Source organism: Ipomoea nil, unplaced genomic scaffold (assembly GCF_001879475.1).
Source record: "Ipomoea nil cultivar Tokyo-kokei standard unplaced genomic scaffold, Asagao_1.1 scaffold2403, whole genome shotgun sequence".
Lineage (NCBI taxonomy): Eukaryota > Viridiplantae > Streptophyta > Magnoliopsida > Solanales > Convolvulaceae > Ipomoea > Ipomoea nil.
The window spans coordinates 1,885,209-1,910,879 of record NW_017618831.1 but is presented as its reverse complement, the minus strand read 5'-3'; the positions used below and the strand labels follow the sequence as shown (position 1 = coordinate 1,910,879).

At 37.8% G+C, this 25,671-nt stretch overlaps 6 protein-coding genes across 7 annotated transcripts; 3 read left to right on the top strand and 3 right to left on the bottom strand.

The window, feature by feature from the left end:
• Window positions 1-5,278: 5,278 nt before the first annotated feature.
• On the top strand, window positions 5,279-8,438 carry LOC109152399 (protein BEARSKIN2). Its single transcript, XM_019300060.1, has 3 exons — window positions 5,279-5,447; window positions 6,070-6,347; window positions 7,782-8,438. The coding sequence occupies exons 1-3, from the start codon at window positions 5,282-5,284 to the stop codon at window positions 8,394-8,396; spliced, it is 1,059 nt and encodes a 352-aa protein (XP_019155605.1). The 5' UTR covers window positions 5,279-5,281; the 3' UTR covers window positions 8,397-8,438.
• A 978-nt stretch (window positions 8,439-9,416) lies between these two features.
• On the bottom strand, window positions 9,417-13,342 carry LOC109152398 (putative oxidoreductase YetM). The gene is made up of 6 exons (XM_019300059.1): window positions 13,182-13,342; window positions 12,726-12,872; window positions 12,384-12,434; window positions 12,072-12,243; window positions 10,209-10,440; window positions 9,417-10,105 (listed from the first exon to the last, which is right to left on the bottom strand). The coding sequence occupies exons 1-6, from the start codon at window positions 13,271-13,273 to the stop codon at window positions 9,579-9,581; spliced, it is 1,221 nt and encodes a 406-aa protein (XP_019155604.1). The 5' UTR covers window positions 13,274-13,342; the 3' UTR covers window positions 9,417-9,578.
• A 1,960-nt stretch (window positions 13,343-15,302) lies between these two features.
• Window positions 15,303-17,009, bottom strand: LOC109152400 (chlorophyll a-b binding protein CP26, chloroplastic). Its single transcript, XM_019300061.1, has 6 exons — window positions 16,703-17,009; window positions 16,425-16,509; window positions 16,290-16,340; window positions 16,077-16,197; window positions 15,807-15,941; window positions 15,303-15,698 (listed from the first exon to the last, which is right to left on the bottom strand). Exons 1-6 carry the CDS (start codon window positions 16,917-16,919, stop codon window positions 15,438-15,440), a joined length of 870 nt encoding a protein of 289 aa, XP_019155606.1. The 5' UTR covers window positions 16,920-17,009; the 3' UTR covers window positions 15,303-15,437.
• Window positions 17,010-17,473: 464 nt separating this feature from the next.
• On the bottom strand, window positions 17,474-19,914 carry LOC109152401. Its single transcript, XM_019300062.1, has 3 exons — window positions 19,677-19,914; window positions 19,374-19,548; window positions 17,474-17,814 (listed from the first exon to the last, which is right to left on the bottom strand). Exons 1-3 carry the CDS (start codon window positions 19,813-19,815, stop codon window positions 17,715-17,717), a joined length of 414 nt encoding a protein of 137 aa, XP_019155607.1. The 5' UTR covers window positions 19,816-19,914; the 3' UTR covers window positions 17,474-17,714.
• A 146-nt stretch (window positions 19,915-20,060) lies between these two features.
• Window positions 20,061-21,613, top strand: LOC109152245. Its single transcript, XM_019299832.1, has 4 exons — window positions 20,061-20,100; window positions 20,515-20,690; window positions 20,829-20,908; window positions 21,064-21,613. The coding sequence occupies exons 1-4, from the start codon at window positions 20,061-20,063 to the stop codon at window positions 21,611-21,613; spliced, it is 846 nt and encodes a 281-aa protein (XP_019155377.1).
• Window positions 21,614-22,620: 1,007 nt separating this feature from the next.
• On the top strand, window positions 22,621-24,703 carry LOC109152206 (reticuline oxidase-like). Of its 2 annotated transcripts, XM_019299793.1 has the most exons (2): window positions 22,621-24,077; window positions 24,261-24,703. In XM_019299793.1, the coding sequence occupies exons 1-2, from the start codon at window positions 22,984-22,986 to the stop codon at window positions 24,604-24,606; spliced, it is 1,440 nt and encodes a 479-aa protein (XP_019155338.1). In that variant the 5' UTR covers window positions 22,621-22,983; the 3' UTR covers window positions 24,607-24,703. The 2 variants fall into 2 exon arrangements, with proteins under 2 accessions (XP_019155338.1, XP_019155337.1); XM_019299792.1 differs by having other exon boundaries at window positions 22,621-24,703.
• Window positions 24,704-25,671: the final 968 nt, after the last annotated feature.

Sequence of the window (25,671 nt, the reverse complement as noted above, 5' to 3'; positions counted from 1 at the left end):
CAAATCAAAGATCGAGGAAGGCGACCACTCTTTGATATTGATATGCATAAGAAGGCCAGGGGAATGGCCTGGTGGTCAAATTTTTTAGTTACCAGCAAAAAAAATCATTACACAATTCCACTAATTAATTCAAGTATTTAATTGTAATTTTTAAAATTAAAAACTTAATTACTTTATATATATATATATATATATATATATATATATATATATATATATATATATAATTTGATTTGATAATTTATTTAACCATTTTCCCATTAATTAATTAACAACTTACAATAGATTTTTGTAGTCATATGATGGTGTATGACAGAAGTGTAATATTACTTGCTGGAGTTGATGGTAATTCTCAGCTAGCAGAATTTGAACTATCGAAGAAAGGAATGTTTTTACTGACATTATACATCACTACACATATGACAGTACACTTTGCTTTAGTTTCTCCTAGGAAACAGGATTAATTTACTAATTAATTTGGAAATTAAACAAAATTTCCAAAATAAAATACATTGTCAACTCCTAATCTCATTATATTCTCATATGATATTAAAAAAAAAAAAAAAAAAAAAAAATCAGCATAAAATGAACCAAGTCTTTTACGTGTGCATGCAGCAAGCTCTAATTTAATCACCTCTGATCTATGCCTAATTAAGGCTAACATGCACCTATATCATATTGATTTCGATCAATTCTTTAATCAATTCTAGCCCTATACATGGGCAAAAGAACTTGTTGTCAAGCGTTATAGTTGTAGCTCTCTCAAATGAGAGTAACATGCTCAAATTTCAGTGATAAAAATATGGACAGATCGGATGTCACATTGTAATCGAGTCAGTAGTACTCAAGACATGGTCCGACGAAGTTAAAAAATTTAGGTTATAAAAAAAAATCATAAACCTACAAAATAAAGAATGAAAAATTAAATTATTATTTCTTTAATTTATATACATAGGTGCATGCATTAATTCACGCAACCATGCATGCACGCGGGGTGATGATTAGTTGTAAAAAGATACTTTTTCAAAAATAATTTTATTATAATAATATGTTTGTGATAATATATATTAATATATGTAACCAGGTTGGAAGGATTTGAAATGGCAGTAATTTGAAGCTTCCGGCCTGTATACGGTCGTCTCAACATGTGCGAGCTATGAGCTTAGTATGTATACACATACACAGATACATATATATATTAGGGGTGTGTTTGGTTCACACATGAAAATTGGAATCGAAATGGTTATCAAATACTTGATAATGGTTATATGATTTGGTGAAAGTATTAGGATTCAACTCGAGCAATTGATACCATTTATGTAGGGTTGTATTATTCTTTACACTATAATAATAGTAAACAATCTAGTATTACTTAAAATGTTGCTAGAGTTTTTATTCTCCACAATGATGAGGTTCGAACCTAAAACCTCTCAATTGAAAAGTCATAGCTATGTAGCTCAACCACAAGACTTTTGGCAAATTTTGCTAAAGTTATTCCTATAACACACACACACACACACATATATATGATGGATTTAATTAACTCGGGGTGGCCTGAATTATTAAACCCGGATAAGAGTACGAATAAGAAATGGATAGAAACGATGTCGTAATAGGTCGCGGAGACCGTATGTTATATTGAATGTCGTAAGTTGACTATTACAATGATTTGCTAGGACAAAATGTGTAAGATAGATATAATGTGTCTTAATGAGACAAGGTGAGAGATATTTATACAAGCTACACCCCCCAACCGTCTCCTTAAAATGGCGGGAGGTTGGATCTCCGCGCTGGCCGGGCCCGGGCAAGACCGGGTCACAGGTCAGCCGTGCTGAGCTCGAGTATAACCGAGCTCCCTTACCCGAGTCCGTTATAGGCTGAGCTCGGGTAAGACTGAGTTATTCCACCCGAGCCCATCATAGGCCGAGCTCGGGTGAGGCCGAGCCCACTATCGTCAAGACGGCTTGGGCCGAGGTGCCTCGGGTCGAATTGTCTTGGACTCCACTTCGGTGCTTCGGGTCCGTTGTGCTACCCTGGGTCGGTTCGAACGTAATATATCCATATCCATATATATATATATATATATATATATATATATATATATATATATATATATTGTTGGAGTGTTACAGTACCAACATCATGTATACTTTTAGATTATTACAATAGTAATCCACTTCTCAATCAAACTATTCTCCTTAATAAAAAAGCTAAGGTGGTAAGTGGTAACCATATATGTTAACCGTACCTTATCTCACTCTAATGAATATGTTTTGTTTTTGTACATTATATTCTCACAAGCAGTCATGTTGTAGAGTAGGAGACATCCAAAAATTTTATGACATTATTACCTAAACCTAACTAACAAATTATAATTAAAGTATCCAAAGCTTAAACACATTACAAAAATCAATAGTGGTTTATTTAATGTTCCAAAGCAAGAGCAACAAGTTTTCAGATTGGCTCCGATGCCGTTCTTGGGGTTGCAATCCCCGGAACTTCATTATATTATGTCTTGACTTTCAAAAAAAATGTTACACCATTACAGCAACGTAACAATAGCAGTCATTTAACGTGCAACATAATCTTTGCAATGATTTTGTGTAATTGTTTTGGATTGTCGAGGTAAACCCCACTCTTGGCTTTTTTGAGTATGTGGGTAAACCCTCGCCCTGCGAACCCTAGCCGGCAAAGGGCCGCAAGCCATAGCTGACTGGCTCAAACTCGTCATGGCGGAGGATTGAACCCAAGACCTCTCGGTCAAGGGCGCTACCTCCTTACCAATGTTTTTGTGTAATTGTTTTGGATTGTCGAGGTAAACCCCACTCCTGGCTTCGAACCCTAGCCGGAGGTAAACCCCACTCCTGGCTTTCGTGAGTATGTGGGTAAACCCTCGCCCTGCGAACCCTAGCCGGCAAAGGGCCGCAAGGTGGTAAACCAGCCTAGGTTTCCCATAGCTGACTAGCTCAAACTCATCATGGCGGAGGATTGAACCCAGGACCTCTCGGTCAAGGGTGCTACCTCCTTACCACTTGAGCTGGGATTGCCCCCGTAATTGTCACTAAGTAATTTTTTTAAAGGCGTCACTAAGTAATTATTTAGCCGTGATTATACCAATCACCACTATATGAATAGAGAAATTTAACTCACAAAAATGTTATAACGATTAACCCATGATGATTGCACCTTTAAACACATTATACCTTTGTTTCTTTGCCTTGAAATAAGTAGCAAAGTGAATGAAATATTGTTCTCGTACCAAAAAATCAGAAGTCTAATTCTCACCAAGTCATCCTTGATCAAATTAAACCTATTACACATGATTTTTAACACATGCCTCTTTGGTCAAACTATCACACTACAAGATCTTTCTAAGGACTCTAATAAAGTAAAACGCGGATTGACTAACCGTTAATCGGCGAAGAATAGCTAGCATAGATAATTAAGAATGCAAGAGGGTAGTGCAGCTGCATCCTGCATGCATTTTGATACGTAGGATGTACATTAGGAATAGGAATTTAAGTATATGGACCGTCCAATTGAAGGTGGGAATCCCCATGAAATGATATTAGTATGGTAGCTGTTTTTCAAGACCTTGCTTTCGGAATAAGCAAATATCCCCATTTTTTAGTCTTCCTTATTTCCTCGGGATCTTTTCTTTTCGTTTTATATTATGCTCTGACCATCCTCATATCATGTAACCCCACCCTTTCTACAGCGCGTCGCCTGCATCTCCACACTTCCAAGTTCCAACTCTCTAGCTTATATGATTTTAGGGCAACATGCACACAACCGAGTCGATTAATTATGAATAACTTAAATTGATTAATTTTAATTAACTTCTTGTGATTCTTTGTTGGTTAAAGTTATGGGATGAATTTCATATCAACTAACACATTTTCAAGTAATAGTTGATTCCCTTACCATAACTAACAAAAAAAATTATGATTTTAAAATTAATTTGATTTAAAAAAAAAAAAATGGAAGAGTATAGTGGTAATTAAGTTAAGATCAAACAATCATTATTGAATTGGTTAGTTTTTTGTAATGAAGTTAGGACTTAGCTATCATTTGGTGTCCTTGCTGAGAGGTTGGTGTGTGACAGGGGAAAAGTTGAGGACTACCTAAAAAAAGGTTATCCAGTGTAAGAGTCAGGTTTTGATGTGACAGGCCAGAAAGGGTTACCAGTTGCTTGATAGCTATACAAAGCGAGAGCTTTTGTCTAATATAATATCAATAAGATATATAATTTACTTTAGTTTATTTTGTTCATCTGACACTAGAGTCGGGTTCTAGCGTGCCAAAAAAGACTACTTGATACTTGATAAGGCTATTCAGAGTGAAAGCTTTTATCTAATTGTTGTGTATTGTTGATTAACTTATTTCAAGTTATATCAATGATCCCACACTAGAATTATTTCATATTTTGGAGGATCTATCATCCCGGGAAACTCTAATCTGTCCATTGCTAACCGCTAATTTTATGAGTGTCACGAAACCCAAAATTTTTGCCTTGTTTTGTAAAATAGTTAACTTATCAGCTAATTTTGGTTTGTTTGACTTTGTTAAACAATCAATATAAATATTTGATTAATTAGTTTTTTGTAACTGTTTATTACTTCAAATGACTAAAATTCAAAAAGCTGCTCAAAACAGTTTTTTTGATTAACTTTTTGAGAAAGTCATTTTGCATATAATCAGTTAATTAACAACTAATTTACCAAAACATATTTCTACAATCAACCAATATTATCAATTAATCAAACACGTAACCCAATCAGCTAAGAACTATCCGCCACCAACTATTTACCAAACACCCACTTTGTATTATCTCTTAAATTATTCTATATACACACTAGTGATGGGCATATGCAATGACAGCAAGTGCGGGCGCGTAGAGATGGCGCAACGAGTGAGGGAGAGCCATGCATGGCAAATGCGTTCAATTCGTCTATATAGCTTGGGATTTACGTTAGCTTTAAGCTAGGTTGCTGTGCCGCCGCCGGCGTCACCGGCCGTCAACTTTCTCTCATCACAACACCCTCAAATTCGTTGACAATTCACCCCCACAACCCCATATATATATACACACACACACAAACCATTATTATTATTATTATTGGAAAGTTGCGGAAGCAGAAGATCGAAATCAAATCATCTCATCAGAGAGATAATCGCCGCCGCAGGTTCAACAATACTAAGGCTCGGAAAGCAATTAAACTTTGTACACACAAGAAAGCTAGGGGACTGTAATCTTCGTGCAGTGGTGGCGGCGGCGGTGATGGCTTCATCGTCGAACGGCGGCGTTCCGCCGGGGTTCCGGTTTCACCCGACGGACGAAGAGCTTCTCCATTACTACCTGAAGAGGAAGGTTTCTTATCAGAAATTTGAGTTGGATGTTATCAGAGAGATTGATTTGAATAAGATTGAGCCCTGGGACCTCCAAGGTATATATATTTAGAATTCTTAATCAAATTATTCAGCTTTCCATCATTAAAAAAAAAAAAAAAAAGTTAGTTCTTTTTTTCATTAAGTTATTGTATTAGTAATGAATTATTGTATTATATTTTTGTGTTTTTTTTTTTTGGTTGGGAGGAATTGGAGGGTTAAGAGTGTACTTTTTTTTTAGGTGAACGAAAATTAATGGCTCATATATAATTTTAATTTTCTGAATCCCTCTTTTTTTTTAAAAAAAAAAAATCTATTTTCTTTATCCTTCAAAATTTTTTCGGAATCTCTTGGGTAGAGGAAACATGGTTTAAGTTGTTGGCATGGTAGCCACAAAGGTTCAAGTTCGACTCCCAATAGAGCGACATATTAACTTGTTTGATTTGAGCCAGTCAATTATAATCAACCTAGATAGTTACAACAATTGCAAATTTCCCACTTTCCCTCATCATCTAAAAAAAAAAAAAAAGGGAATTTCTGACAATAATATTTGCCCCTATTCTATTATAAGATTGACTCATGTATATACATATAGTGTGACTTGTCAATAATAATGATATGAAATTTGAGATTACATTTATATTGACTTATACATATAACCTATATGCATGTGGACAATAGAGAGGTGCAAGATTGGGTCAACGCCACAGAACGATTGGTACTTCTTCAGTCACAAGGACAGAAAGTATCCGACGGGGTCACGGACTAACCGAGCGACCAACGCCGGTTTTTGGAAGGCCACCGGAAGGGACAAATGCATAAGGAATAGCTTCCAAAAGATTGGGATGAGGAAAACCCTAGTTTTTTATAGAGGCAGAGCTCCCCATGGCCAAAAGACTGATTGGATCATGCATGAGTATAGGCTCGACGATGCCGATGATCCCCAAGCCAATCCTAATGTAAGTTATTTTCCATCCTTAACCTTCTCTTTTATATTGCATTTTTACTCTCTTTGATTTACAAGAAAGTCGCAACCATTACATAAATGTGCACTTTGGGTGAATCACGTCTTGTGACCATAACTCTATAAGGATATAAATTAGTTTAGGTTACTCATAATTTGAAAGCTCAAACCGAGAAGGCCAATAGCTTAGGCGGATCCCTTGCTGAACTTTTACTCTTAGCATAAAATAAGCTAATAAAGTCAGTAAAAATGATCAGAAAAATAAAAGTTTCATTGATTACTGAATGAACTCGTTACTATTTAGTTATTATATGCACTTAATTGGATCAATTCAATGTGAATGGGGATTAGTCTATATATAATACGGATTTAAAAATATATCCCACATACTACCATACAATTATGACCTGCTCAGAACATCTTATGACCTGACCAAATTAGTTTTTCCCGTCAATCATGCATGAAGTAGCAGAGAATCAGAGATAGATGTTAATGCAAGCCCTCCATATTTTCATGGTTTGGATCAAACTCCAAGGTAACAAAGTCAAAGAAAATTAAATGATGTTATGTTTTTTAGTTTCTTATATTTTTAAATTTGAACCTAAAAGGCTTTTTGGGATGTGTCTCAACAAAGCCAAAAACCTTTTTAAGATGTGTTTTAACTAAACCAAATTCATACTTTGTTTTCCCCTTGGTATGCGGTGATGCTATACAAACCCAACACACTACAATTATTAGTAAAGCAAAGTCTTTTAATTAAATTAATTGACTAATTGAATTACACACATGAGCACTTTCTTATATCTTTAATATAATTACTCTTTGGTCAAATCTTGAATTGATGACTGATCCTTCCAACCCTAGCTTCTTGATCTTTGACCAATGCCAAATATAAAAAGTATGCATTTTTTTCTCTACCCGCCTCCTATCTTTCTTGCTATCCCTACTACTATCATAAATGTAATTCTTTTTTTTTTTTTTTTCCTTCTGATTTTGTTCTTCTTTTCTTCAAATATGACTTTAAAAAGAGTTTCCAACTTTAATCGGTACTAGAGTTTGAAAAAAAAAAATTATATATGTGAAAATTTAAAGATACCAATGAATATGTGTGTGCTTTTCACTAGATAAGTAGATATAGTAATGTATGTTTTTAGAGCTGATTGTACTCGGCACAATTCAAAAGCATATGTATCCATTGCAAAAAATACCTGAGTCCTATCTGTAATGTAAATTTTTTAGCTTATACACATCTTTTTTAGTATAATTTACCTTTCTTTTGTGATTGCATACTATTACATAAAAGCTAGATATACTAACTGCAAGTTTTCCTCGTCATCCAAAATTGGGATTTAACTATGTGTGAATTAAACTTTTATTCATTGAATAATTATGTTGCGTAATAATGAGATGAATATATGATTGCATGCAGGAGGATGGGTGGGTGGTTTGTAGGGTTTTCAAGAAGAAGAATCTATTCAAAGTCGGAAGCGAAAGCGGCTCCGCCATCTCCGACCAACTGAACACCACCGCAGCCAACCAATCCCGCGCCGCCGTCGGTGGCTTCTCGCTCAGAGACACCGCTCCATACCTTCTCCAACCGCCCCACGGCCACGGCGGCGGCGGATTCAACTACTCCCACCACATCCCGCTGCCCCACCACTACCACCAACTCGAACCCCAGAACTTCATACCCGCCGCCACCCACTTCTCCGACCAACACGCCGCCGCCGCAGCCCCCATTATGGTGAAACAGCTCATGTCCGACCCGACCCGAGACTGCGAAAGCGGCAGCGACCAGAACCTCTGCTACCAACCCGCGACGGCGGCCTGCGACTCCGGCCTGGAGGTCGGCAGCTGCGAACCGCCGCCGCCGCAAAGCATGAGCGAATGGGGGATGCTTGTGAGCTCTCAGATGGGTCAAGACGACCACGGGTCATCCAAGGCTACACGGGTCGGGTTTGAGGACGCAAACGGATCCGCCATGAACCATATCAACCCGCTCTCCCTACGCAGCGAGATGGATTTCTGGGGTTACGGAAAGTAATTAAATTATTACCCCATGCATGCATGCATGTTTCTGATTAATTATTTATTTACTGTATTAACTATTAATATATGGATTTATACATTTTATATATATATATATATATATATATATATATATATATATATATATAAAGCTGCCATCAAAGTGTGGTTAAGCTCGATCTAAGAGAGACCATGTTTACCTTTAAAAAGAATTATTGCTTGTATACATTTATGATATTGCACAATTAATTTCATATATATGAGATGTATTACTAGGTCCAACATGATTATTATTGTTAGTTTTATTGGAGTTGTCCTAACATTAACTTAAAATATATGCTTAAAGTAAGGCTTCTCTCGAGAAAGTAATTGTAAAAAAATATATATATAAAAATAAAGGCATAGTAGAAGTGCAAAATTGTGAATTTTTGTGTGTTTGAAAGATGAGGATGTGTCATCCTTAATTATTATCTTCATGGTGATTTATATAGTTTGAAGCTTTAATTTGATATAAATGAATACTAATCATCAATACTTAATGGCTAAATTAAATTAAAACAAATGATAATACAACCAGATTATGACCCACAAGATGAAGATAATAAGCAACCAGCTCTTGCCACAACATGGAATAAAAGTGAGGGAGTAGAAAATAGTAGTCCATGTAGCAAAACTCATATATATATATATATATATATATATATATATATATATATATATATATATATATATATATATATATATATATTGGGCAATTCATGAAAATTACTCCCTCCGTCCCGGCCATTTATGTGTCGGGTTTCATTAGCCATGCTTGATTGAAGTGATTTACAATTTAATTTTTCATAATCTTAAGGTTAAAATTAATATGTAATGTAAATTTTATATATTTAAAATCTACATTAAAAGTAATATTAAACGCACCAAAAAAATCAAATTTAAAAATTATAAAAAAATGCTAATAGAAATAAGGAAAGAAAAAAATAATTAGTTTGACCAATAAATAATAAATAAGACTGATAAAATAAGACACTAGATATAAAGAAAGTAGTATTATTGTCCCGGGGCATAGCTCAATGATACAAACTGCAAATAATATCTTAATATAATAGTATTCTTGTTAATCTCAACGACTCACTAAGACACATCCCGCGACGTTATATTGGTAAAACATAACATCAAACACCTTGAGTGCACATCAAAGGCGACCACAATCATAGTTAATATGAGCACCACGGTTACTGAAAAGAACAGCCCTAGCAATCATAGCACCAAGCTTCACCAATGGCGATCTCTCCTCCCACGACACACCAATAAGGTACGTTTGGGTCGACAATCCTGCAACTCTCATCCTCCTCTCTTTCACATACTCATCAAACGCTTCCCCAACTTTACTCGCAACTTCTTCGTACTTCTCACTTTTGCTCAGATCGTCCTTGATTTTCGCCAGGCTTCTTCCGAGCACCACCGCGTCTTCGATGCCGGCGGATCCGCCCTGCGCGAGAAAAGGGCCCATTACGTGCATTGCGTCTCCCGCGACCGTGATTGTGCCTTTGTGGAACTTTCCGAGCAGAATTTCCCAGGGTGCGCGGTATCTCAGGTGCGTGAAAGTTAATAATTCTACGGCACAACGCTCCATCATTTCTTGTACTTCTGCTGGGAAGTCTTTCGTCTTCTCTACCGCTTTCTGCCAAATAAGCTCTGGTTCACGTGGAAACTTGACATCTGAACAGGCAAGAGAAATTTTCAAGTTTTAACTTTCGGTGAGAGTGACCTATTAGCCTTTCTGATTTGAGCCGATCAGCCTATTGAAGGTGATGGTGATTACCTGGCTGTATTGGAGCTGGAAAAACAACAAACCAGAAGATCAACTTATCATTGACTGGAATTCTCCCTACAACAGTCTTGCCTTTGGTCATCCGCACCAATTCATGTGAAGCAGAATGGCCGTGTGGATAGATTGTTAAGCCTCTAATGGCGCCCAGACCAAAAGAGCTTGGAGGCTTTAGTCCAATGGAGTCCGCCACTATGGACCTTGATCCCTCGCACCCAATCAGTATCTGTAAGTGGTTTTCATATCTGTTAGGAGTAAGTGTTGAAGAGTAATTCTGTATCTTCAGTCAAAAATAACATCAAGCAAGCACTGTGCATATGCCTAGGTACTGTTTGATAAAATTCCTAAGAGAAGTTCCCCTGTTTCCATCCTCCTCACTATCATATAGGCTCTGTTTGGCAAACCTAGCTGAAAAGCTATAAGCTAGGAGCTGATAGCTGAAAAGGAGCTGAAAGCTGAAAAGCTATAAGCTCGGAGCTGAAAATTGAAGAGCTGTTAAGCTAGCTGTTATGATTGAAAGTGTTTGGTAAAATTAGCTTTTTGATAAGCTGATAAATGTAAAAAGACTAAAAAAGACATCTTCATAAAATTTAAATTAGTTTGTTTACATATTAAAATTTAACATTTCGTCTTCCAAAAAAAGTAAACACTTTTTAAATAAAACTATTAGCATGATCATGATCTAGCATCGCATAATGAAGTAGCAATATTGTTGCGAATCTCCTTCATCTCCATAGAGGTGTGACTTAAATTTTCGTTGATGGAGATATTACTACTTGAATCTTGAAGTTCATCGGGCGGTATGTAATCTGGATGCTGCTCAAGCACATTAAACATCATGTCATCTTGTGAATTCTTCCGAATACAATTATGTAGTGCAAATGTGGCCATAATAACATCAATTTGGGTCTCCTCACTAAACTGCAGCATTTTAGCAAGTATCTTCTATCTCTTATTCAATACTTCAAATGATCTCTCAATACAACTCCGAAGAGAATAATGTGCACGATTGAATGCTTCTTGAGCATTAGTTGGCGGCTCTTGTTCAAATTGAGATTGAAGCCATATTGCTAATTTAAAAATAACATTAATAATAATAGTAATAATAATAATAATAATAAGCTAAAGTTTCAACATAATTGTTTAGCAGGAAACAAGACTAAGGAAAGGATTGACGTGAAAGTTAGGATAGGGGAAGAGAAAGGGTTTTAATTCATAAGGTTAAAATATGTCATTACTTTAAAATAATAAGGGTAAAGATGGAAAAAAAGTTAGGAAGCTAGTAGCTTATTTTGAAAAGCTACCTAAAGTAGCGTTCTAAAATAAGCTCTTATTTTAAGCTAGGAGCTTATTTTGGGAACATTACCAAACAGAGCTTATAGCTTATTAGTAGCTTAAAATAAGCTATAAGCTCCTAGCTTAGCGTTGCCAAACAGAGCCATAATATGCACTACCAACACTTCAATTGGTAACCATGATTTGAGACCGTCAATTATAGGTACTTAAACTGGTTTATGTGATCATTTGACAACTAGGATCACAAGGTGGATTTCGTTTAGAGTGTCCCTTTGAATAATGGTTACGACTTACTAGCTTCCCCAAAAATTTGAAAAACAAAAAAAACAAAAAAAAAAACAAAAAACAATAGACACAATTAAGGAGACACAATTGATTTTTTTTAGATGACGAGGAAAACTCGCAATTGAAGGTATGCATTCCCGCTCTTATGTAATAGTCTATAAATCATACAAAAAAGTTAAACTGCATTAGAAAGACTATGATACGAGAATCATGTTTTATCCACTCCATCATCCTTTTTAGCAGAAAATTTTTGAATTAATGAAGGTAGAAATGTACCTTGGTGCCTATGTACTTTCCATTGGAGAGTTGGATGCGTGGAAATTTAGTGAGAGGGTCTGTTTGGACAGAAACAATTTGGCAACCAAAGCGAAGCGTTCCAACCGGCAAAGCCTCGGCAATTGTTGTAATAAGGTCACTCCTTTTCAAGCAACGAGCCTCTCCTTTTCCACTGTTTTGGTATTCGATAGTCATATTAAATTTTGGCTAATTCAGAGTCGAATTATGATCAAATTTTATTTTGAAAATTCTTCGCGTCGGATATATTCACTTTATAAAAGAAGAAAGTAAAGATACAGTTGTGGAACTTACAAAGCTGGCATGGCTTGTTGTGTACCCTTGTCAAGCCCCAAGTCCCAACCCCTAAGGAAAAAAAAAATTGGGAGGTGAGCTTAGATGGAAAATGTACATGGAGAAATGTATGATTCTTGTAAAATTATTAGAAAAAAAATGTGGCTGAATGGTTAGAATATTACTCTTATATTAAAATATTATGAGTTCGATTATTGTTAAATACCTTTTTGATCGAGTCCTGTGCATATGGTATTTTTAGTGTGAACTATAATACAATGCATATTTTTGGGTAATAATTAAATAATGAGAACATGTAGCTCTAGTAGGGGCAATAAAGAAAGTAAGAAGTGAGTGTTATACTTGTCAAGTTGAAAGCCCAAATTCCTAAGATGGTGAGACACCCCAAGCTGGTCAAGAGCCCTCCACCCATTAGGCAAGATGCAAAGGCCTCCACCTTCCACTCTTAGTGAGTCTGCTCTTTCAAGAACCAAACTTTTCAATCCTTTCCTGCTTGCACAATCATCACAACAATCAACTAATTAAATACCACACTAACCCAAATGACATGTTAGAATTAACAATAACTGTCCCAACCAAATTGCTCAGACTTATAATCACATGATTCTAAATTCAACTTTTCTTGGGAGCGGTCTATTAGCCTATAGACAACTTAGGCTGGTTCACTTCTCTTTGTGATCTTTTGTCGGTTAGGATAATAGGACGAAATTCACTCAGTGGACATGCACACTCGGATAGTCACTGTAGGTACATTCAAATTAGAAATCGAAATTTAAGAAACCACCATTAGTAGCCTACCTGTGAAGAGCCAAGGCAGTGGCAAGGCCACAGAGGCCCCCTCCAGCTATCACAATCTCATGGGTTTCATCATTAGCAGCTGATGGCTCCATTTTTCTGTGTTTCTGTTGGAATATTATGTAGTCTCTTTTACTGGGCTGGGGATTATATATGATGAGCTTAGCATTCTGCAGATTTGAGGGATAAAGACTGGGCAACCATTGCCAATATAATAATATAATGGTTGTATCTATACGTTTAATGGAATGTTATCACCCATAAACAATCAAACATCTGAGAATATCCCACGCACGCAGTGACGCACATGTCATTGGTTTGTTCGAATTTGATTTCTGCTATGAACATTGGAGTCAAATTTTTTGTGTTCAGAAATTATTGTTAGAAATTAAGATTGGATCAAGAAACCATACTAAAAGATTGAATTCAATCAATTAGCTTTATAAATTTATATATCCTCTCTTATTTTATCGATGTGACTCTTAACAGTACAATTTAGTCTTAATTTTAGATTCTAGACATACCTGTTTATATATAGACTTGAAAATGAATTCATGACGTCTAAGATATAATTCAATAAAAAATTAGAAAACCCCGGTTATATAATGAAAATAATTGTCTCTACGAGAAAAACCCGTCTTATTGGATGGTGACAATGGTGTTTGTAATGCATGATGCCGGCAATGGTGGGATGCGTGGCCATGGCAGATTGGTAGTGGTGGGAATACAGATTTGGTAGCAGCCGCTAAAGACAGCTTGGTTCAATTTTTTTTTTTTTTTTTTTTTTTTTTTTGGGTGATAGGAAAATTATAATCATTATTTAAGAATGTATCGAGAAAAATCTGTTTATGTGTAACTATTGGACGGAGGTCGATAACGAAGTCTAACACTCTGTCTTTTGAAAATGTGATGACGATATAAAATAATAAAATTGTGTCTTCGCTACGAGCAAGTTACGCTACGTGCGACTCGGGGGCCCCTTCTTCTCAGCAAATTATATCGTGCACCGCGCATCAAAACGACGTCGTTTTGATTAATGAAAAGAAACGGCATCCGCTTCCCGCTGTTCCGCACCCTTCCGCAAAAAGTAACTCTGTTATTCAGTTTCATTTTGTATACACTGTAGTTTCAGTTCAACACAATTACAGTTTCATTTCAATATAACTACAGTTTCATTCGATATTTATAGACTCAAATATGTGAAAATGTTATTTAATTTTATTGTATATAAACTATAGTTTTATTAAAACACAACTACATTATCATTTTGATATAATTACAGATTTATTGTACAATATACACTCAAATATGTGAAATGTTATTCAGTTTCATTTTATATACATTGTAGTTTCATTTCACCACAACTATAATATCATTTTGATATAACTGCTGTTTCATTTGATAATATAAAATAATATGTGAGACAGTGTCGGATTAGATATATTGTAGTGTCAATTGGTAATTAACATACAAAAAAATGTGCGTTCCGTTAACACTAACGGCGCGCCATTTCTTTACTTAAAGAAATAGCACTGTTTGCACCGCGGTCCACGATATAACGACAGCTTCTTCTCCATGCGGGCCCATATTTTCAGACCAAAAACCACAATCGTTATATCGTGGACCAAGGTCCACAGTGCAGTGTGGACCCTGGTCCAATACACAGAATTTGACTTTATAATACACATAATTCATGTTCATAATACACACACATAAACATGATATTATGAACATGAATTTTGTGTATTATGAACATGAATTCTGTGTATTATAAAGCTGATAACAAATAAACACTTAACATAATACATAGAATTCATGTTCATAATGCACAAAATTCATGTTTATTATATCGTGTATTATGTGCATTATAAATTCAAATTCTATGTATTGGACCAAAGTCCACACGATATAATTTGCTCAAAAACCACTCCTAACAAGAACTCCATTTCTTCTTTCTCCTCAACATCATCCTTGCTTTCTCAAAAATCACTCCAAAATCCATAGATGGAGATGCTCTAACACCATTGTTTTTTTTTTTTTTTTTAATTGTTTATATTTAATGGATGAACATTATTTTCGAGTTTGTTAAGTATTTATTCAAAATAAGATGAGATCCATCACAACATAACGAACAATCAAGATCATCATTACTATAGACCGGGTGAAATTCGATCTTAAAACACAGTCGATTCTGAGCTGCCTCGAAATGTAGCTTGAAATTGTACAAATGTAAGCATCAGAGAAAAAAAGGACTTAAAATTACAGGGTAGGAGTCCTCTCAGCACCTCCAGAAATGACAGTGAGCAAATTGTTGCCAAAAGGGTCACTCAAGTGAGCTGCAAGGTTCTCAACTGGACCCTGCCCTGTCACATAAGCTTGGATGAAGAATCCCAGCATGGAGAACATGGCCAATCTCCCATTCTTGATCTCCTTCACCTTCAAGATCGCCGCCTGGTCTGGATCGTCCGCCAGCCCTAGAGGGTCGAAAGGTCCCCCGGGGTGGAGCTTGTCCTCTAGGTCCTGTAAATCAGGTAAACCAAACCATCACGTTTTTTTAGTACTCAAAGAAGTTAAAGAAAACCCCGCCTCAACTAAAAGTTTAAACTGATAGTGAGACCAGTATTGTACCAAGCCATTGATGATTCTGTAGTATTCAGCGCCACCGAGAAGGACAACCTCAGCAACGACAGCAACAACTAGGTTAATGGGGATGTTCTTGCCAAAGTAATTCAATGTGTTTCCATCAAGGAGCAGAGCGCCAGTCTGCAAATAAACAACAGATATATGAGATGATGTGTTCCATCTCAACTAAAAGTTTAACCAGATAACGGGACTACACGTTTATGTTTTATATATTATATGCTCCCGGGAGGGAGGGGAGGCTAAAGGTAGATATACCTTGAACCAAACAGCTTCAGGGCCACAGTTAGCTCCGAATTTGTTGAAGGCTTCTGGGATGATGAAGCCAGCGGCGCCAAGCATCGCCCACCGAGCGTGGATAAGCTCGTATGCTTGATATCTGCAGCCATCAAAACATTTCATCCAGTTCTTAGTCACACAATTTTCTGAACAAATTCAACAAAAGTAGAAGGTGATGAACAGCAGGCTTACTTGGCAAAGTCTTCTGGTTTCTTGCTAAGGCCAAAGGGGTCATAACCATAACTGCAGCAAATTGTTGAAACATAAGGATCAAGATCTCAGGAAGAGAGCCAGGAAGATGGAAATCGAGATATGAAAACGACTTACTCTCCGGGAACTTCACCGGTCAAGTACTCCGGGATTTCTGATCTGTCCAAGAGCCCATCAGGCAAGAAGATTCTTCTGTCAGGCCCTGAAACCAAGAAGTTCACATATTGATTCTTGTAGTGGTGTCTTACGCACTGGATAGTGCCTCTAAATCAATAACAATGACAGAAAGTAAAGAAAACAAGATTTACGTGGTTCAGCAATGTGTCTATATCCACGGGAGCAAAGCTATTCTTTTATTAATTATGATGGTTACACAACAAGAGAGAATGACTCACCATACCACTTGGCGAGCTCGTCGTCTACAGGGGAAACAGCAGCAGGCTTGGCCTTGGCTGGAGGAGCCTTCTTCTTGAAGAGGGCAAGAGTCTTGAAGGTGGAAGGGGTGGAGGGGGCCGGGGCAGACCGCGGTGCATTGCTGAATTTGAGAGGGTTGCCGAGCATCTCCGACTTGCTGAGGGAGGCGGCCGCCGTGGAGGCAGCAAGGGAAGCCATAATTCTGGTGGTTCTGAAAGGTGAGAGTACTAGAATGCAGAGGGGGAAATGGAGGTGGAGGTGAGAGCTGGAAACAAACCAGACAAGAGTCTTTAACTGAGAATCATGGCATTTTGGTGGATGTGGACTTCCCACGTAGGATCTTCCTGATTGGTGGAGAGCAGTACATGCAATCTGTAGCAGCTCTCTGATTGGGTGAGTTGCTGAGGTGGCAGATGATGGTGCTGATGTGGCTGGGAACCTGAATCTTGTGGATTTCTGGGGAAGAGATGGATAACATGGCCTATCCTCATTTGAGAATATACGTTTTCCTATCCACCAAAATCTTGCTTATCTGTTCATCCTTGCTGTAATATTATCTCTATTTCTCCCCTCATAATTCTACCATATTGTAATTTCCTGGTCTTTACCTAGGTTAAAAAAAAAAAAAAAAAAAAAAAAAACCACAGAAATAATGCTTAACATTTTATGAAAATTTTCGTTTTTCACCTTTAAGAGTTTCCATACACCACAAGTTTCTACCACTCAAACAAAAAAAGGTCACTAATTGAGGCTTTAGAGAGAATTGCCTCCTTGAAGAAATTCACATTAAGTGGTCAAATACTTACATGGTGAAAACCATTACAAGTGCCATAATCTAAGCATATTCACATCTTAGAAAGCATCATATCATAAGATTTGTCATAGTAATATACAATCGAAGCATTTTTTTTTTTTAATATGGAAGATCTACGACATAGCTAGAAAATTACAAGGAATCTAGAATGGTAGATTTCTATGTTTAGGATTCTGCTACTACCGTCCCCTCCTCCATTTGTCCACCTCGCGAGAAGTTGCCCTGATTAGCTTCTTGGTGTTTCCAACGAGATCATCAATGAGGGTATCAATCTCGTTCCTGTCATCAGTAAGCATTGCTTCTTAATAAATATGTCAGAGATCTATACTTCACACTTTCACAGCTTAAAACATGCAGCAGAAATTATGATTTTTCGTTTAATGTTCTATTTTGTGAATCACAAAACAGTCTTCAAAGATTATATCACTATTTGAACTAAGGTTAATCCGCAATAACTCCATAAAGCAGTGAAAAATATAACAAATGTTAAATACAAAAGAAAGACACCATTTTTTTAAGTGACAAGAAAAACCCACAGGCACTACCCGAGGGTGTACATTGGGTAAACCCCGCCTTGTGACCCTAGCCGGCAAAGAACCATAAAGAGGTAAACCAACCTAGGTTGCCAATAGCTGACCGGCTCAAACCAAAAAAGCCAATAGTCACCAATTTCAACTTATAATTTAAAAATTTAAAAATAATAATAATAATAAGATACTATTCTTTCATCTAGTCGATAGTTTCACACTAAAGTACAAAGGTCACCCCCCCTCCTTTAACCCATTGATACTCATACGAAATCAAATTCAAGCCAAATGGCATAGGTTTATGGTGGTCAGTTATATAATTCAGAACATTTTGAGTAACAAGGAGTCAATGCCAATAATAGTTAAACATCAAACGGTAGCATTATTCTAAAAATATAAACTTGTATGTAGTATTTGATAGCACCTTCAAAAGTTTGCCACTGGACAGTATTGACATTAGAGTCATGGTTGAAACCCATATTATACGATGAAAACACACACCAACCAGAGATAAAATTGCAAGTAAACAGAACCTTAAATAATTGACACACCACAGGTAGTAAGGATGGCCAATCAATGAAGCTAGGTTTTTCTAGTTCTCCACTCAAATTAGAATGACCCAATAATCCAATTTGATCACAGTGAAATATTAAAATTTTCCCAGTGTATTATGAAAAATTTTATGTTCTTTGCATGGCAAATTGACAATTCTAGCAGGCTAAGGTTATGCTCTAGGGAGGTGACGAGGCCAGAAAGCAGGATGCTGATTAGCCAGCTGAAAATAGGGAACCATAACTCTTCATTTTCTAATCTTATGATTTAATCAGAGTATGTTTTCCTTCCTGTCATAAAACTCTTTTCTTTTGACAAAACATTTACTCACTTAACCAATTCAGTTCAGCACGCCTTAAATACCAACTAGTAGTATAAGGCTAACCGAAGGTGAGATTGTTAATCATGATGAAGTAACTCAATTATGTCATTAGTCTGCTTATCAAATCCAAGCCTTTACTTAACCTTCTCTCATCTCGATTTTCAGAACGTAATCCAGACATATTTTTCAGAATTCAAATTCTTCACACATGAGACAACCGCAATCATGTTGGTCAGGCTGTTGACTCGTAACCACAAGGATACAAGTTCAATTCCCAAAGGGCATAGCCTGTTGGCCTTCTTGATCTGAACCGGTTAACTATGTACAACCTAGATTGGTTTAATAATAAAATAAAATAAACATTAATGCATAGTACTCCATTAGAAGTATAGAGTGCTGAAATACAGAGAACTATAAGCTCCGGCAGGGAAACTTACTGAGTAGGAAAATTGGCATTGCGGTCAAAAAACCGGCCGACGTTGGAGTATCTGCGACTGTCGTCATAAGCGATTCCCCTTCCAACAGCATACCCGAACCCTAATCCAACACCGCAGCCGGCTCCCAATCCAAAACCGAGCTGCAACCCAGGAATCCCCGGACCAAATCCCGTGCCTTCAACAACCAAAGGAAATTCAGGAACAAGTAAATACGCTAACGTTACAAAATTGATGCTAAAAATTTCAGGAAAACCTATTTTCGATTCTTCAGAAATTAAAGGGAAAATGAAGAAGATTTTAGACCTCCAATGAGACCGACCCCGAACCCGAATCCGCAGCCGATACCGACTCCAAAACCGGGCCCAAGCTTTCCTAATTCCTTGGAATTGATCGCCGGTAGCTTCCACAGCAAACCCTTCTCTTCTTCGTCTCCGCCGTTCATCGTCTCTCCGGCAGTCTCTCGCAAGTCAGCAAGTCACGAAGAACACACAGGATTTTTCTAATACTATATTTTTTTTTGTTGTTAATTGCACTAACCACCTTGCTACTTTATATAAATGAAAAGATCACCCCTATAGTTTTCTAATCAAAATACCCACCCACAATATAGGAAAAATGAAAATGAGTCAAATAGACCTAGAGTTATATATACGAAAAACGTAATTAGATTTTGAAGTTTAAAATTTGATGCAGTTAAATCAATTAGTTGGTTATCCAAATGTGACTGGTAAAAATACTGACTTGACAATATTTTTTCAAATAAATAAATTAAAATAAAAAAGATGAATAAGCTAATCATGACTATCTAGACTTCTTTACTTAGTTAGATGTAGGGTGTGGACATGTCAAGGTCCTAAATAGGAGCCTATTACTACTCGCCTTTTAAACCAGACTCAGGCCACACTAGATCCAACCTAGCTTGACTAATTTTCATCCCTAGTTGAATTAAGTACTACTTTACAATCTATTGTTCAATCAATACAGAGTTGTATTAAATTATTTTTCACTCAACCTAGTTGCTCTATTTTTTACTTTTTCAATGACTAATGTTGAATATATAATGCGCCCGTTTCATCTCTTTTAAATGAGTCAGGTAATGCATGGGATGTTGAGTGTATAACTGATATTTTTGATGCTGCAGATGTAAGGAGAATACTCTCAATACCAATTAGTGTGCGGCCGCGGCAGGACTCATGGGTATGGCACTGGGATTCCAAGGGCATGTATACTGTGAAGTCTTGTTATAGGCTATTGCAGGGAGAATTTAATACGCAACGGCCCTGGAGTTCGATCTGGAGTTTAGAAATACCGCCCAAGGTAAAGGTGTTTTGTTGGCAGTTGGTTTCTTCATATCTTCCAACCAGGGATGCTTTGAACACTAAACACGTGCATTGCATGGTGATGTGTCATATGTGCGGTATTGTTTCTGAGTCTGCATATCACTTGTTTGTGCAGTGCCCCACGGTCAATGCTATGTGGAGTAAAGTTGGGGTACCAGTGGTGGCTCATGAGAGGATGGGAATATTGCTGATTGGGTTGCTGCATGCATGAAAGCTTTTGATCATGAGCTCCTCTGTAAGTTTGTAATGGTGTGTTGGGGTCTATGGAATAGTAGAAATGACTGTGTCTGGAAAGGCATTTCCTTTGTTTTGGATACGGTGCTACATCTGACTCTATCTTATTGGTACAGCTGGAAGGATGCTAAGGAGTCAGCGCATGTCTTTCATTCGCTACCTAACACGGGTTCTAATGTCCAGTGGACGAAACCATCTCCGGGCAGAGTGAAGGTGAATACAGACGCAGCCTTTGATTATGCTAATAATTGTATGGGAATGGGTTGGGTACTCCGGAATGAGGAGGGGAGATTTCTTGCTGCTAAAGGTCTTAATGTGAGGGGGTGTTTCAATGTTAACGAAGCAGAGGCTTATGCTATCCAGAAGGCTCTAAGTTGGCTCAAGGACTTGGGCTTGGGAGAGGTGGATGTTGAGACTGATTCACAAGTTGTTTTTCATGCTATTCATGCTACATCTTTTAATTCATCGTTTGGTAGTTTGGTTGATGATATAAAAATGGTTACTACTATGCTTAGTAATGTAGTGTTCTATTCTGTAAAGCGATCTGCGAATCGTGCTGCCCATCTTGTTCCTAGGGAGGCCGTTTCTGAGTCAGGTTGCGGGGAATGGGTTGATTTCCCACCCCCTTTTCTTGTTGACTGTTTGACCGTTGAATCAATGAATTAAGTTTAACCTTTCAAAAAAAAATGTTGAATATATAATGACATTGCACATTTATTTATATTTATAATATAATTCTTATTAATTCGTAGTTAAACTATTACTATATCACTTTTATAAAAACTTTCTTAGTACATATTACTTTGATCTATTTACAAGATTTGAATGGGGAACTTTGTTTAACGGATCATCAAAACCTACATAACCATTGCAGTATTTTAAATTTTTTGGAAAGGTAGGTAAGGTTGTGCTTTCAAGTTATATAAGAAAGATGCATGAGAGATGATGATGAGATTCTTATAAAAGTTTAATGATATGTATAACGTTATGTTGTTGCATATATATGTCTATATTACGTGCAGGGAACTAGTGGAATGTCAGCATCGATCGGCATGCAAGACGGCGATATATTCAACTTAATTATCATTTCGGACATCTTTATCTTATCTAGTACGGAGTACATACTATATATGGTGTTATTACTTTCTTTAAACTTCATGATTGTCTGCTTATTTGCAGAAGAATATCAGATTCCATGCATAGAAATTATATATTATATTAAACCACCGAATGCCTTCATAGGACCGCTGTTTCTTCCCTCATATTTCACGAAGGTTTGTCCGCAGATTTGTCCCATCTTTCATGGATTACAGGCCATTCCAGGACTCCAAATGAACAAGACAAGACCGTAGTATATATAATATATGCCATGGCCGGCGGCGCTTCAACTCACTCGCCTTCATCCCTCCATCTGTCTCTCATTCACTACTGCCAACATTATTTTAGTTTAGAGCTTTGATTTCCTAGGTATCTCCGATGAATCTTCTTTAGAGAAATTTACAGTCATTATCTGTTTTCAGTAGTGTACCCTAAGTTAATTTTAACATATTATCTAACCACTACAAACTCAAATTTGTGAAGCAACAAAGAATCACAATGAAATAAATCTATATAATTTAACATACTCATGTCTGATATGATCGAGTCAAACTAACGTTTTAAAGAAGAGGAGAGTCTTCTTTTCATTTGATTTTAGGAGATATTAAAAATTCATTGAGTGAATATTTTCATATGTTTTTATCTTTTGCTTGTCTATTAGCGAACATGACTGCCCACACTGTTGCTAGACAGTCTGTTTCTATATCTGATTATTTGAAGTAGTTTTCTAAATCTCTAATCTTTCTTTGTAATGTTCTGTTTATGGATTTAGTTTAATGGGTTATCTTCTTTTCAAAAAAAAAATTATATTATAATTATTAAATAATCAGTCTTATCAACTGGTTGGAGTTTCCCATGAATCTTTTCTTCCTAGTACATATATTGTGCATCTTTGTTCTGCTGTTTCAATAGTTGCCAGCCTTCTTTTGTCTGCAATCATGTTTTCTCGGCGGGTAGTTTGCGGGAAAGAAGATGCAGGTTTTGAGGATATCGGGGCTTGTTTGGTTGACGGTGGTGTCAAGAGCTTTGTTCTGTGCCCGGAGAGTGACGGCGGCGGCGGTGGATACTTCGAGCTGCTCAGGTCGTCAGCGCATAATCTCCGATATGCAGCATCATCAAGCCGAAAGCCGGCGGCGATCATCACGCCGGAGAGCAAGGAGGAGCTCGTCAGCAGCGTCGTGTGCTGCCGGAAGGGATCCTGGGAGATCAGAGTGAGGTGCGGCGGGCACAGCTACGAAGGGACTTCTTTCACGGCGGCGGCGGCCGGTGGGAATCCTTTTGTGATCATTGATATGGCGAAGCTCGACGGCGTTTCGGTCGACGTGGACTCCGGAACAGCGTGGGTGGAAGGCGGCGCGACGCTGGGCCAAACGTACCACGCCATTTCCGCCGCCAGCGCCGCCCACGCTTTCTCCGCCGGCTCCTGCCCCACCGTCGGGGCCAGCGGCCACATCGCCGGCGGCGGATTCGGCCTGCTGTCGAGAAAGTACGGCCTCGCCGCCGACAACGTCCTCGACGCCGTCCTAATAACCGCCGACGGCGAAACGCTAGACCGTAAAGCCATGGGGGAGGAAACTTTTTGGGCCATCCGCGGCGGCGGCGGCGGAAACTGGGGAATCATATACGCCTGGAAAATACAGTTATTACCGGTCCCCAAAACCGTTACATGCTTCATCGTCTCCCGCCCCGGCACCAAGCAATCCGTCTCAAACCTAATCAACCAATGGCAGCACGTCGCGCCAAAACAAACCGACGATTTCTACCTCTCCGCGTTTATCGGAGCAGCCTTACCGGAAAATAACAACTCCCCCGGAATATCCGCCACGTTCAAAGGCTTCTTCCTGGGTCCCACAACCGCCGCCCTGTCAATCTTAAACCAATCCTTCCCAGAACTAACCATCCGGGAACAAGATTGCCGGGAAATGACGTGGATTGACTCCATCCTCTTCTTCTCCGGCTCCGGCGACAATTTCACCATTTCCGACCTCACAAACCGCCACTCCGGCGTCGAAAAACTATACTTCAAAGCCAAATCCGACTACGTGAAAGCCCCGATACCACTCGCCGGACTCCACGCCGCCGTGGATGCCCTGGAAAACGAGCCCAAAGGCTACGTCATTCTGGACCCGTACGGCGGCGCAATGGACCGGATAAGCAGCGACGCCATAGCTTTCCCGCACCGGAAAGGGAATCTTTTCAGCATACAGTATCTAGTGGAGTGGCGCGAAGAAGACGATGACAGGCGCAAATCCGAGAAGTTGATGGAGTGGATAAGAGGATTTTACGAGGAAATGACGCCGTATGTTTCCAGTTCTCCCAGAGCGGCTTACGTTAACTACATCGATTTCGACCTCGGAATCCTCGAAAACATAATGGATGATGATGACGTGGTGGAGAAGAGCAGAGGTTGGGGAGAGAAGTACTTCTTGAAGAACTATGATAGATTGGTTAGAGCCAAAACAATGATTGATCCGTTCAATGTTTTCAGGCATGAGCAGTCTATACCGCCATTGCCTGCAGTAGTGCATGAAAATTCTGCAGCATTATTAAACCATTTGTGATTTGTGAGTGAGATTGCATGCATGTACCCTTTTCTTTCTTTGTAACAGTTATGCATATAAAATCTCTTTTTATAATACTTGGAATTATTGGCCAATATTTGTCAAGCACCTTGTGCTCATATGGCAATGACTCTCCTGGTTATGAGATTGAGCCTAAATCAACAGTACTAAAAAAAAAAAAAAGAATAAAGAAGGATTATTTTAGTCCTACCCAACAAAAGATTAATTATTATACAATATAATGGACTATGATGAGCCAATGATATAATATTTAATTTTAATATACTTGACGGGATAATTGGATTAGTCATTGGACACCGCCTCATCAAAACAATCACTGACGTTAATTGGTAACGGTCAAGAGTGAAGCATGAGTCCAATACACTTAGTAGGACACTGCCTCAATGCACTTAGTAGGACACCGCTTCATCAGAGAGAATGAGAGTGCAAAGCAGGAGTCCAATATAATGCACTTAGTAGGACACCGGCTCATCAAAGAGAATGAGAGTGCACAACAATCACTGAGGAGCCTTGACACTTATGGAAGGGAGTCGTTGCACTTATTAGGAGGTCGTTAGTGCCCATTATAAAAGTTGAGCTCATGTAAGAAGTAGGAGGGACAAGCTTTGATTCTTGTACTCAAAACACATAGCATTATTATTACTCTATTCATTACTGCTTTCCAAATACATTTTCGGTAACATATATATTTACCGTCAATACTAAAAGTTCATTTTTAATACATTGAACGTTCAATTTTTGAATGCTTATTTTTTGTGTACTGAAGGTTCATTATTTAATAGAGTAAATTACACTTTTGGTCCTAAGACTATTGATGTCTTGTTAATTTCAATCCATGACTTTCAAAATTAACAATTGAGTACCTTAACTATTTAATTTTTCTCAATTTCAGTCCTTCCGGTCAAATTACCGGTGAAAAGTAGCCGAAAATTTTTAAAGGCTAAACTAATGAGGGTAAAGTTGTCTTTTTACATCTATTCCTCTCTTCCTTCTCCGACACAACAATTGGTAAGTTACGTTGGCACCGCCAGCCGTCTGCCGCCC

Excerpts from the sequence above, each read along its gene's own strand:
- LOC109152398 (XM_019300059.1), bottom strand. The coding sequence starts at position 13,273 with ATGGAGCCATCAGCTGCTAATGATGAAACCCATGAGATTGTGATAGCT. Across the intron at positions 12,873-13,181 it reads ACTGCCTTGGCTCTTCACAG|GAAAGGATTGAAAAGTTTGG; the intron begins GTAGGCTACTAA and ends TTGTGCAAGCAG. Across the intron at positions 10,106-10,208 it reads TCCAGCTCCAATACAGCCAG|ATGTCAAGTTTCCACGTGAA; the intron begins GTAATCACCATC and ends TTGCCTGTTCAG.
- LOC109152401 (XM_019300062.1), bottom strand. The coding sequence starts at position 19,815 with ATGAACGGCGGAGACGAAGAAGAGAAGGGTTTGCTGTGGAAGCTACCG. Across the intron at positions 19,549-19,676 it reads CGGGGTCGGTCTCATTGGAG|GCACGGGATTTGGTCCGGGG; the intron begins GTCTAAAATCTT and ends TGGTTGTTGAAG. Across the intron at positions 17,815-19,373 it reads AATGCCAATTTTCCTACTCA|GAACGAGATTGATACCCTCA; the intron begins GTAAGTTTCCCT and ends TACTGATGACAG.
- LOC109152245 (XM_019299832.1), top strand. The coding sequence starts at position 20,061 with ATGCAGTTAAATCAATTAGTTGGTTATCCAAATGTGACTG. Across the intron at positions 20,691-20,828 it reads GTTTAGAAATACCGCCCAAG|TGCCCCACGGTCAATGCTAT; the intron begins GTAAAGGTGTTT and ends TTGTTTGTGCAG. Across the intron at positions 20,909-21,063 it reads ATGGGAATATTGCTGATTGG|CTGGAAGGATGCTAAGGAGT; the intron begins GTTGCTGCATGC and ends TTATTGGTACAG.
- LOC109152399 (XM_019300060.1), top strand. The coding sequence starts at position 5,282 with ATGGCTTCATCGTCGAACGGCGGCGTTCCGCCGGGGTTCCGGTTTCAC. Across the intron at positions 5,448-6,069 it reads TGAGCCCTGGGACCTCCAAG|AGAGGTGCAAGATTGGGTCA; the intron begins GTATATATATTT and ends TGTGGACAATAG. Across the intron at positions 6,348-7,781 it reads ATCCCCAAGCCAATCCTAAT|GAGGATGGGTGGGTGGTTTG; the intron begins GTAAGTTATTTT and ends GATTGCATGCAG.
- LOC109152400 (XM_019300061.1), bottom strand. The coding sequence starts at position 16,919 with ATGGCTTCCCTTGCTGCCTCCACGGCGGCCGCCTCCCTCAGCAAGTCG. Across the intron at positions 15,942-16,076 it reads CTGAAGCTGTTTGGTTCAAG|ACTGGCGCTCTGCTCCTTGA; the intron begins GTATATCTACCT and ends GTTTATTTGCAG. Across the intron at positions 15,699-15,806 it reads ACAGAATCATCAATGGCTTG|GACCTAGAGGACAAGCTCCA; the intron begins GTACAATACTGG and ends CCTGATTTACAG.
- LOC109152206 (XM_019299792.1), top strand. The coding sequence starts at position 22,984 with ATGTTTTCTCGGCGGGTAGTTTGCGGGAAAGAAGATGCAGGTTTTGAG.